This window comes from Opisthorchis viverrini (genome assembly GCF_000715545.1).
Source record: "Opisthorchis viverrini unplaced genomic scaffold opera_v5_376, whole genome shotgun sequence".
NCBI lineage: Eukaryota > Metazoa > Platyhelminthes > Trematoda > Opisthorchiida > Opisthorchiidae > Opisthorchis > Opisthorchis viverrini.
Window position 1 is genome coordinate 9,933 of NW_008752033.1, and position 11,995 is coordinate 21,927.

Sequence of the window (11,995 nt, forward strand, 5' to 3'; positions counted from 1 at the left end):
TGTTTTTATCGGCATTTGCAAGCAGATGACAAGGTGTTGTAACAAGTGACTTGCGGCGTATTTGGTACGCGTTTTTATATCCTGCGGCCATCTTTGCTCCCCTGTTGTCGACGCCGTAGGGCCATAATTTCAATGGTATTTGTCGCATAACAAAGAAAGCAATCTGGAAATCGATATTTCTCAAGTGCAGGAAATCGAGTTTTTGTTCATGGCATGTGCAATAAAAATCAACCTTCACCCTCTGATGAGTCTTGTAATCCGGAAACGATGCGGTTTCATACAAATGTTTTGTCAACCCCGATATATTTTTGAATGATACCATTGTCAACAAGGAAAAAGTAAGTTAACAAGTCAGTAAAATCCTTATTTTGCATAAACATATTTACAATTGCAACAACACGCTATGAATTTTGTGGCTGTGTGCTTGAAATTTTTTGAAGGGGCTACGGTAATTTCATCTTGTGAACTGGTCCCATGTTTTGCCAGATATTGTCATCATTATGTTATAAATAATGGTAGATATTATTGCCAGATAAAAGATCTACTTCTGGCTGCAACTAGTGTTGCCAAATTCCGAATCTGGTCGATTTCCGGAAACCTGTAGGCATTTAGCACGGGTCTCCTGAGCACTTGCTACAGTTCCAGACCATACTACACAGAGGTATTTCAATGTTTTTGGTCAAGTTGTACCGGAACATGCTTCTACCTGTCTGATCAATTGAATGAATAGCTTTCTGATTGGTACTTCTCACCGGCGGTGTACGTAGAATTGACTGTTTACAACGGATACCTAGCAGTGATTTGAAATGTCACATAAGACAGTTTAGCCTAATTGGTGTGCAATTTTTTTGAGGACGTCGTTTGAAAACACTTGATTTCGCTGAGAGATACAGAAGAATCCCAGGTTACTTCATTGTTTACGATTCTACTAAGGCAAATGTGCTGAAAATAAGCCACCGCATTTTTCGTTTTTGTGTGGATACTGCGGCCCACTATCTTGAGCACAAGACTATCGGAAACATCGACGCGTTTCGAGCAATATTGCCGGCACACTGGAAAACGCAGCCAAATGATATGTTCATGTATGGCTGAACCGTAAGGACGTGCCTTCATCTTTATTCTCAAGAAGACCAAATCGTCCACAGTTTTCCAGTGATCTTCGAGTGGTGCAATGGCTGTGGAACACGATGAGCTCTGTACTCAAACTCACAAATACGAAAGACTACTTTGATTCAATCTCAGGTAATACAAACTTTTTTGGACAAGTATCTTACCTCATATTGATACTTGATCAAAACATTCATATGGTATTTAACATCGCTGCTCCGTATTTTAAGTGGAAACACGTAAGTTCAGACCTGAGAAACTGTTTAGTTTTTTCAATTGAACATCTGCTGAGTAAATTGTTAAATCGCCGAAATGTTGTTTACATTGGTCAAATTGTTGTAAAACCAAAATGATGTGAAGAAAAGGTCAACTTGAACAATAACGCGAAGGATGCAAACTATTGCTATTTATCTCAAATCTGAGTGTAAATCAGAGTATTCCCTGAGACTGAGGCATCTACTTTTATTTAAATTCCCACTGAACTTGACTGAGGATTGCCCCATTGATATGTGATTTGTAATTTTAGAAGTAGAACGGAAAGTATTGTGCCCGACGAATTTGTTGGCCGGGGTACCTGGTCCAAGCTACCTATGTGTTTTAAGCAGGACATTAATGCATCTTGCTGACCTCGCTTACTATTCGCATATAGAGCAAAAATTAAGATCATGTTGAGAACATGGTAACTTTTACTTCGGGGATGTATAAAAAGGTCGCACTATTGTTTCTGCCGTCACCATGAAGTGCGACGACGAACTTGATGCTGTGAAACCCGAAGTTGTATTTAGCCTCCAATCATATCCGATCTCCTGCTTGATTTCACAACCTCTCCAATAAACCTCTATTCACTAGAGATAATACACTGCTTTGAGCAAACATCAATTAACCTTAATTCTGATTGAGGTGCGGCAGAAGCGAATTGTCACCTGGAGCCGTTTTATGTCCCTTAAAAGGATCAAAAAGCGAAATGGTTATTGTCTACGGCCAAATGCATTATAACAAGGGGTATTTTCGAAACAATTACGCTGGGCATGGTGATAGTGCAATGTTAAACTGGATTGCTAGAGCCTGTGAATTAACGGACATGGCGTGAAGGCAATCCTCAAAGAAACACAGTGAGACTGGATAAACAGGAGATAAACATCAGAAATGTTGGGCTGCATCTCGAAAATACATTCCTGGAGAGCGCTGATGCTGCAACATTAGTGTGTGTAAGTTAAACTTTCCCATTCCGGATTGACGTGAAATACAACCTCTTGTTGAAGAATCCGCGAGATTATTTTCCATAATTTGGGGATGCTTTGACCGGGTGGGTGTCACCTATACTGTTCCCCGTTGGCCTGAATATGGTGGTATAAAGTAGTTTCACTGAGTTGCCAATTTATAAACACACTAGCAATTTTGTCGGGGTAGAAATTATTTATGTCGAGTGAAGTCCAAGAGAATAGTGGAAATGTGGGCGAATTGTCAGCCTCATTTTTTGGTCAATCAGTAATCAGTGAACTGTGGGGGGTCAATAGGTTAGAAATTAGTTGGTGAGATTTCACCAAGTGTCCACCCGAATTTCTGTTGGAAGGGAACAGTTGTGCCTATATTTTCACCGAGCTGTGAAAATTGGCTAGCAGGCGAAAAAAAAACATTCAACAATTATGATGGACTGCAAATGTGGATATTCTATTCTGTTGCTGTCTGACATGGTGGTTGTTACTCATTTAGCTGCAGTGTCGTAATCTCCAAAATGGTCAGGACTGCAGTTTGCCCACGTAGCCACATGATTTTGTGTAGGACGGGTTGAAGAAGACGTGAATTGGAGCTCAAGTACTGGCTACAAAATGTGAATAGCAGTGGACTACCTGCTGACTCTGGTTTGTTGCACTGATCGCGATTCCCCACGCTCAAAATACCCATTCTTATGCGAGGCTACGTTTATGCGAGACGCCTTCGCAAGCATTTCGTTTGAACGAAGTTTACATTCCTAACGAGAAGTAACTAGCTATATTCACAACTTCATATACATTTATGAAAAGTTCAACAGTACAACATTCCGAAAAGCCAACTACGTAAGTTCATTTTGGGATTGGCACACCATCACTTGAAACGACCTGCTAAAATGTCTTGAAATTTGAAGAATGGACAATAAAAACCAGGCAAGCCTATATATTTGAGCGCAACCAATTACGTTTTTTAGATAGTGACTGTTATTAATAATTTAGGTCCCTTTGGAATCGACGTTTGTCTTAGATGAAAGCCATTTTGTTGATATTCCGGACAAGCTAATGTGCAATCCAAACCAGTGTTCACGGCAAAACACTGATCTGATTTGACAAATATATGAGCTTTTAAATTGTTCCCTTACGTAATCGATATTGTTTTTTCCGATGTTGAAGTCCCCTTTAAACACCTATAAGTGTTTCATATTCACCGAAGCAGAGCCTAATCCAAGATCACCAGTAGTCATTCCATCGGTCAATCCGTCCAACTAAACGAACGAAATTGTGTACTAGCGCAACGTAAAGATATTTTCCTTCGTCTTTTTGTTTTTGCAAAGATTGTTGATAAATATTACATCAGCGGAGAAAAAACATCGAACATTCCCCGTAATGGTCTAGTTACTCAGTGAAAGCATTCCGTTAGCCGTGATCCAATTGTTTACATTCCACCATTTGCAGTCCTCAACATCCAGAAATTTGGTCAGTTTGCATAGAGTCTGGGAATGATAATTTTATTTCACTGTTGTAACAACCTACACAATTAACTAGCGAGAGACATTGTCAGAACTACGTGGATTACCTGGAACAAATGTTTATATTAAATTTCCCATCATCCGTAGAATACACCGAATATTGTTGAATGCTACGTTTCACGTTACGTACTACTTTGCACGAATTCCAACGCAGCATTTTGAGATGCCCCAATGACAGTTCCCTTCTACAAACAAGCCGATTCGAAATGATGGCGGAACATCCTTGGTAGAAACATCAAACTGAACAAACAACTCAGTCATTCATGCATTTATACGCACATGCCTTCATTTATTCATTGAGTCATTCATCCATCCCGTCAGTCAGGGATTTATCCAGTAATTAACATGGCCACTCAGCCAGTCAGCTAGTTACTGAGACGGTCAAACAATCAGGCAGGCGCACTATATATATCTCCCAAGATCCATGTCTCACTGTGTGTCAGTATGTATGTCTTTCTTTCTTATTTCTGTCTGTCTGTCTGTCTGTCTATCTGTCTGTCTACCACTCAGCTACACGTTCAGGAGAGGAAATATAGTCAAGATGCACGTCAGTCGGATTGCGAACTCTACCCACATCATTTGGTTGCGTATGAACAACTGTGACATCCACTGTTCCTAAAACTTAGTTTCACCGTTTCCAAAAAAACCTGTTCGATTCGCTGATGACTTTCATCGGAGAGGTAAAAATGGCGGTTAAGATACAGTCCTTGAAGGTTACACAACTTCGGCGGATTCCTAAGTTTGAATGGTATACAAAACATGAAAATCTCATGGCTTCAGCGAAGTCCCCGAACGTTCTCTTCAGCTCGACTTTTCTGTGTTGATCTTATGCGGGCACAGGAAGTGAGATGGCAAACTACCAAGTTTGTGTAGGTACAGAGTGGCCATCTAGGATAAACAGGAACATTCCTAGGATTATCTGTTTGTAGGAACTACATATTGCCACTTCGATGCGTTCGATATCACAGCCTACTGTTTAGGACTCAAGAGAGCGGACAATAATTATACAACACCTTAGTCCCCACAGGTGATGATCGGCATCAAGCCGAGAATCACAGCATGCCATCTGGTTAGAATGTATTGGTTTGATCGCCTTAATTCCAAACTGTGTTCTGCTGCAAAAATCAGCTAAAATGCAGGCGTTTAGATGCGCCTCAAACAACTTTTGACGGAGAACCTAACCCTACTGGACCCTTTTGGAAGCGCGGATACCCCCGGTGGTTTTGTTACCGATCCTGAAGTGCACTATCAATCTCCCAAGTAGAGACTGTAGATAGCAGTGACGTTTGCCAAAACGTTTGCAGAGCTAAATTTTAATACCTGTTGTATGTGTTAAAGATTACTACCGGCTTTATCAAGACCAACAAAGCATATCCAGATAATCTCTCCCACGATAATCGGGCCAAACATCAAGTCCCAAAGTTGGTGTCTCGCTACATTTGACTCACACAACAATGAGAACGAAAGCTCACGAGTTTCTAGAAACCATCATTCCATGCAGCTATTTTGTGCAGACATAAAATCAACTGGTGTGACTTGAGGCCTTGGTTCTTCTTCTTGGGAGTATTAACGAACGACAAATCTACTGCAGCTTTCTTTACTGAACCACTAATTAGGAAACTTTTTTTACGAATGACAGTCAGAAATATTCCAGTTAGATTGAAATGCACTCCAACTGTATTTTTATTGCGTAAAATATGAGTTTTCACCGACGGGAATAATGCCCTCTTGATAAGCTGAATAGATTGAGTAAAACGTTGTAGGACCATTCTCCTAATGCGAGTCAACATCAAACGAAGCCAAAATGATTTGTACTAGAAAAAGCAAACCACGCACCATCCAGACTTCGCCACACCACCGTAGTTTTCTGTGTGACAGTATTCCTGTTTTCGCAGTAGCAGGATTCGTGGTAGTGTCGACAATTTGATATAGCATCGCTTGGTGTGTAATACAATCCAAATCTAAGGTTGAGAGCGTCGCTGTAAAATTGGTGACATTATAGTCTGGACCATGGACCACTGTCAGTGAGATGCTTGATTGTAGTGTTTTGACTGTTTTAATTTCCTTGGGAATTGTCGTTTAGACGACCTCTACCTCTGGTAGAACCTTCAAAGCGAATTTCAGTGTCTTCCTTGGAATACTGACCGTAGTCCCAACCATCACTATGCGGTGATACGCTTCGAATGGATGTTCCATGTTATACTGAGAATACCGCATCGAAGTTATCTGGGTTCGTTCCTCCCTGGCTAGCGTTAGCGGTATAGGCGTGGTTGCTTACTCCGCTGGAAAATTCCATCAGATAGAACGTATCAATGTTGCCGTTTTATATGATGTAGACGCCACAGGCCTTTATCCAGCAGCGATTTTGCACGCATCAAAACGTGAAGGAGATGCCCCACCTGAAAACTCATAACTGTGTTGTTAACGAAATATTTTTAGTGTGTTGCCCTTGGAATAACATATAGTGACTTTTATTTACAGTTTTAACGCCTAAAGGGAGTGAGTAATGCCTGCCTGAAATTCGACGTGGTAATCGTCATTATAAATTATGAAGACTTCTGTCTTCAAAATATTGCGAGTTTTCGAGTGTTGATTAACCCCAATACTCCGACAAAGTGAGGGGTAGTTTATTGATTTTATGCGTGGTAGAGTTGATCTAAATCTGCACTGCTTGCAGTTCATAAAAACTCTCAAACAACACATTTTCTGGAAAACGCGGTTTCACCCAACTTAGGTCTCATGGAATCAGCGCAGGCAAGTAGAAAATAATGTTCATGGTTACTTGGGGACTGCGTCTTCTTGATGAGCCTCAAGAATGGAAAAACGGTCATGGGCTGTCGAACACTTTTCAGCACTATGAGGCAAAAGCCCTGTGCCACGTTGCACGTGAGCTGATTTACAAGGGAAACGTCAACAAAGTGACAAAGGAAATGGATTTCTCTTACTTGACTGCACCCGTTGCGATCTGTCGGACCGAAGTTGGCCAAAAAATCACTTTCCATAACGTCGTTGCAGTAAAGTGAACTGTGAGGTTGGGTAACACAGACAGAAGTGATGAATATCGTAAGGGCAAAAGCCAAATAATCCCGGGAAGAGGGTTTTCACTTTATAAACGCTTGATTAGATCGACGGTTATAAAATATGTAATATATTCATGATTATTTTGGCTTCAGAAAAGAACACCACACCGATAGATTTGAGAAAGGTGTACAACTAGATGCATGATTTAAACAAATCTAAACTCATGACAACCGTGGGCTTACTTCCGTCGGCCTTCGTAATTACTATACCCTCATTATGGTTTAATGTGTTCAAGGCTCTTAGCTCTGTCAATGTTTACATCACAGATACCAATGTCCCAGACGGCGGGAATTGCCAAGGACCGCAGCCTGAATAGAATAGAGGTAGTAGAAATGGCAACCGTGTGGAGAGCGGTTTTAGATCAACCGAGGTGCCAAGAGGTGGTGTGCGGCTATCAGCAAAACGGTCTAAAAGTACAGAGTACAAGGATAGTTAGATCCAAATTAACCACCCACACCACCAACTCCAGACCAGTTTTCTTTAGGAGGAATATTGCATTAGGGAGTCCTAGACAGATAAAATCGAAGCCGAAAGCTATCCGGGTTCAACAGGAGGACAATTCCCTCCTAACCAAACTACTGTAGATGCTATTTGCCCCCAATAATCGGCAAGCAGGAGCACGGACTGACCCAGTACTGATCAACTCGGCTAGGCACAAGACATCTCACGGATTGGTTCCATGACTGCCTCAAAGCCAAATCAACCAGCTTACTTACTTACATACTTACTCAAAAGCGAAACTATGCCCAGAAATATGTCACAGGTTACATACAAAACTGTCTGAAACCATGGTGGGTTTGTTTGGCGGCAAAACAATTCAGCTCCATTTAATGTTAGTCACTTGGACGCTTCTCGAAGATCGAGGCCCAATGGTCCGTCCACCTAATCTCAATTTTTGTCGCCCGCAGCACTCTTGATGAAACTAAGGGGTGAGTGGACGAGCATTTAGCAGCAATGTAGATGGAAATATATTTATATAATCGAAGTAAGAATGTTCTGTCCACACAGTGAAAAACGAAGAAACAACGCTTCATTCAATTTGCTCCTTGTCAACAGGATGCTATCTTTGGTGTATATAATATATATATATATATATATAAAGCTTATGTGCAATTTTTGTGAATTCTCGGGCTGCTCTGTAGAAAGTAAACTTGAACAAAACTACACCAGCTTGCGATCGTCAGAAATGTAGGCTTGGTTGCTTGTATGCTTTCTAAATCATAATCTGACTTTTGATAACTGATGAGTGCACTGTTTTTCACTATTTTGCAACTCCAATTTTGCGTTTTTCAACTTTTCCCCAGGTCGGGTTTTCTAGTCGTGTTTGCAGTTATGTCAGCCGACGGCCAAATGTACAACAAACACACGCATATCACCTACAGCCAAATAGCCTTGGAGGTAATCTGATTGAGGGTCAACGGAAGATATTTCCTGGTTTAGTGACGCCTGCAATCGTTCGCACTAGTCTCTGAGGGTGTACAGGGATAGTTACCCGGAAACAGTTGGTAGGAATACGACTTGAAAAGATGTAACTGGATGGAAAAACACGCCGCGTCTAGCAATACAAGTTGATCAAATCAACTGTTTCGGCTGTTCTAATTGAAAAATTGTAGTAAAGCCTACAGCGGAAAAAACGTGCGCATATTTGCTGGCTGGACACTCACACAAAGAGAACTATTCTCATTAACAAAGACATTTGAATGCGCCCACCCCCCTCCTGAGAATGTGCATTCATAGGAAAAAGCACAGTACGAGTCACTGAAATTCCGAATCCCCAGAAAAGCGGTACCCTTATAAACGCCATTTTCAACTACCCTATAATCTTGAATAAAATTTTGTTTTAACCACATCACATGGCAAACACAAATTAATCATTTGAATAGATGAATATGTGAAAACCTGTTGATGCAAACTGTGCAGCCTTCAAAAATGATCCAGGCGTAAACGGGTACGTCGCAGTTACGGTTCACAGCTAAACTCCGCCTGTCGGTTTTCGAGGCCAACGAATGAAACGTAATAAGTTTCCTTAAAAATTTTGACGTTTGGATTAGTCTTTACGAGTCCAATCTAGGCTATGCTATTTCGAGGTTTTCATTTAATTCAGCCTACATATATTGAATGAAGTTCAGATGACACGGTCCATTACTGTCTTTACTGTTCGAAATTCATGGATGTGTAAGACAGTAGGTTTTTGAGCGTCTCCACTTTGTCAGTGGGAGAAAAATGAGTCCACTCACGCTGAAAGCATGTAGTGAAGTTTGGTTTGGAAGCCTTTGCAAAAAAATCGTTCCACGAAATACAAATTTGGGAAGTCTTCAAATCTCCCGGATGAAACCAGTTGGGCGCAAAAAGTTTTTCTCACCCAGTAATCGAGGTCGGACCAAATATGTGCTTTATATCAGAACCATTGAAGTCGGTCTTTTGCCCAGATCAGACAGATTTCAGATTTCCATTGGTTTTTCTAGAGGATTATGGTGAGTCCTTCCTACGGAATGCATGACTTTGTACATGACTTTGCACTGTTTACTCTGCACAATGAAAATCTATACGAATTCGTATGAGTTGCACATGTGGAATAATCCCATACCCGATCAGTGAGTTAAAGGAAATCTAGGACCATCGTGATCCCGCCTAGACTATACTGCACGCAAAGTATCCATGTGAGCACCAATCGCAAATGAATCGAAGTTGTCACAAATCGAAGAGGAAACGGACTCTACAACCCTTGACATATTTATGTGGGATTTAGAAGTGTCAGCCACTCCAGAAACGAGGATAAACACGCAGAGACATAAAATCTGAGTTTAGCTGTCTATGGAACTCTGTTATTCACGAACGGGAATCCCTATCGTCTGAAATCAAACTGAAATTGGTGCCACACCACTAATTCACCTCGGTAAGCTGCACGTCAAAATAGATCTGTGTATACACTATATTAATGCCATGGAAAGTGTGTCCCTCACCAAATCAGTTAGGACAGTTACATTGACACTTTGCAAGCCATCGTCCTGGAAGACATACACATGAATGCGGAACATTCGATGTTCACCCCCAAAATTACACCTCTGAGTATGCACCTAAGTTTTTGTTACAACATGATAACATGATTATATAGTCCGAAGGGAATGTGCTTGGGTAAAAGTGTACACAACAGCATTACGCAGGGAGATGGCACCTTGTTCGGTGGACTTGGCACTACTGATTGAGGGTTGAGAACGAATAGATGCTACTACTATGAATATTCCACTACAGTCCGACCCTACAGAGAAGGAGGCATGATTAGTTACTGATTTCCTCTTAGAGCTGTTTTCGTAATTACTGCAGACGAAGTTCACACATCTAGTGCAAGATGAATACCGAAGGGAACACAAACTTATTCGCGAATCGAAATCTGACGAGTGATGACAAAGTAGTGGACGGAAGGCTGAAGCTCTCGTCCAACATCTTCCGTCCTGGTCCAGATTTTGGATAACAAAGCAACTGGGCTTGATTACTCAGTGCGTTGAGTTTATCTTCAATGGACATTAAAGCAGTAAATCACTAACAGAGATCCGTCATTCCAGGGATATTGCCGAAAACCAAGACAATCTGAGAAAAACGCCTGGGGGCAGTGTCAATGCAAACTGCCCAAACTAAGGTCCAGACTCGAGTGGCAGTTAGCAGGACAGTACATTGGGAAGACGGGATGAGACATTTGCAATATAGGAGAAGGAAAACATGCGCTGGCAATAGAGGAACCTTGATGAAAACATGCGCTGGCAATAGAGAGAACCTTGATATTAATTATCTGCTGGAATTCAGCTTTCTTCCTCATAGGTAAAATGTGTCATTTTGAAGAAATGCTTGTGCTCGTTACCATAGAATCTGTGGCCACCTACCTGAAAGACAAGAATGTGGGATTCCTTCTCCTGATTCGTTTGATCCTGGTATTCCATCAAAACAATGAATAAATGAAAATTTCCAATTATTGATACATTTGGTGAAGTCTATGTTAGGGAACAAAATGAAAAAGGTTGCCGACCAAAGGTACCACTGACAAATCCGAGGGAGAACTGTGCTTTGTTAGACAGATATTTAGAAAACAGGTCGACAATTTTTCGGGCTCTGTATTCTTCACCGGGTTAACATTTGATTTACACGGGAAAGCTGTGTTCGGAAAACCTCACGAGCAAGCCTAGAATTAATATTTTTTTACCAATTTGATCAACGTATTTTTGAGCTTATTTATTTTCTGCTTTAATTTGTCATTTCCCTCCCCTTTCACTCTGCTTCTCACGTGATTTCGGTAGGCAGAAGTGTACGAATCACTCACATGGTCACACTGTATTTTTTTACCTGTGCATTACATTGATCAATTTTGAAAGGAAACACCCTTTACGGTAAGTGGCCACAGAGTTGACCAATGATGTTGGTGTATGCAGAAATATTCTGGATGGTGCTTCAATAGGTGTAGACCAACTGGAGTGTCGAAATAGGTCTTCGAAGCAAGATCCACGTAACCATTACGACATGGCATTGTGAACACTCTGGATGTTGGTGCACCAACTCACTGACTACAGACACATGGTTACACACTAAGTCAGTCGATGGATGGTCTCTAAAGTCTCTCATAAATGCACAATGAAGAATTGGGCAAATCCACCGCCTTTAGTGTATTGTGACGATGAACACGCTACACCAGAACCCATCCATGGTCCATTATATTCCTGACACTAATTTTCCCACCCTCATCTCCCGCCACACATGAGATTGCAACCATCCACACACAAGCACTTCTTCAGTACCTTAAAGCAGTAGGGATAACGCTATTTAAAACTCCCTGGTGCGCGTTGTTGTAATTACAGTCGTCAAAACCCCTCTTTTCTCAACTTGCTTTCAACGCCCTGTGACATGGTAAATGTGATGCGAGATAAGACGTCATCATAGACTCACGCGCCATGCACAAATCCATAATCAACAAACATAAACTCAACCGATGGCTTATCGCACCCAGCGTGAGCCCTGATTTATTTAGCTGATACAAATGTTACGCTAATGTGTTCTACCATAAATTGAAACTCTGCATAA

At 41.3% G+C, this 11,995-nt stretch overlaps 1 protein-coding gene across 1 annotated transcript in view; it reads right to left on the reverse strand.

Annotated features, from left to right (window-relative positions):
- Positions 1-11,995, reverse strand: part of T265_15168 (hypothetical protein) — a gene marked incomplete at both ends in the record, with an annotated part of 31,103 nt that overhangs the window by 7,105 nt on the left and 12,003 nt on the right. The window contains one exon of the mRNA XM_009176903.1: positions 10,807-10,914. Coding sequence (XP_009175167.1) covers positions 10,807-10,914 — 108 coding nt within the window. The remainder of the gene's footprint in view (positions 1-10,806; positions 10,915-11,995) is intronic.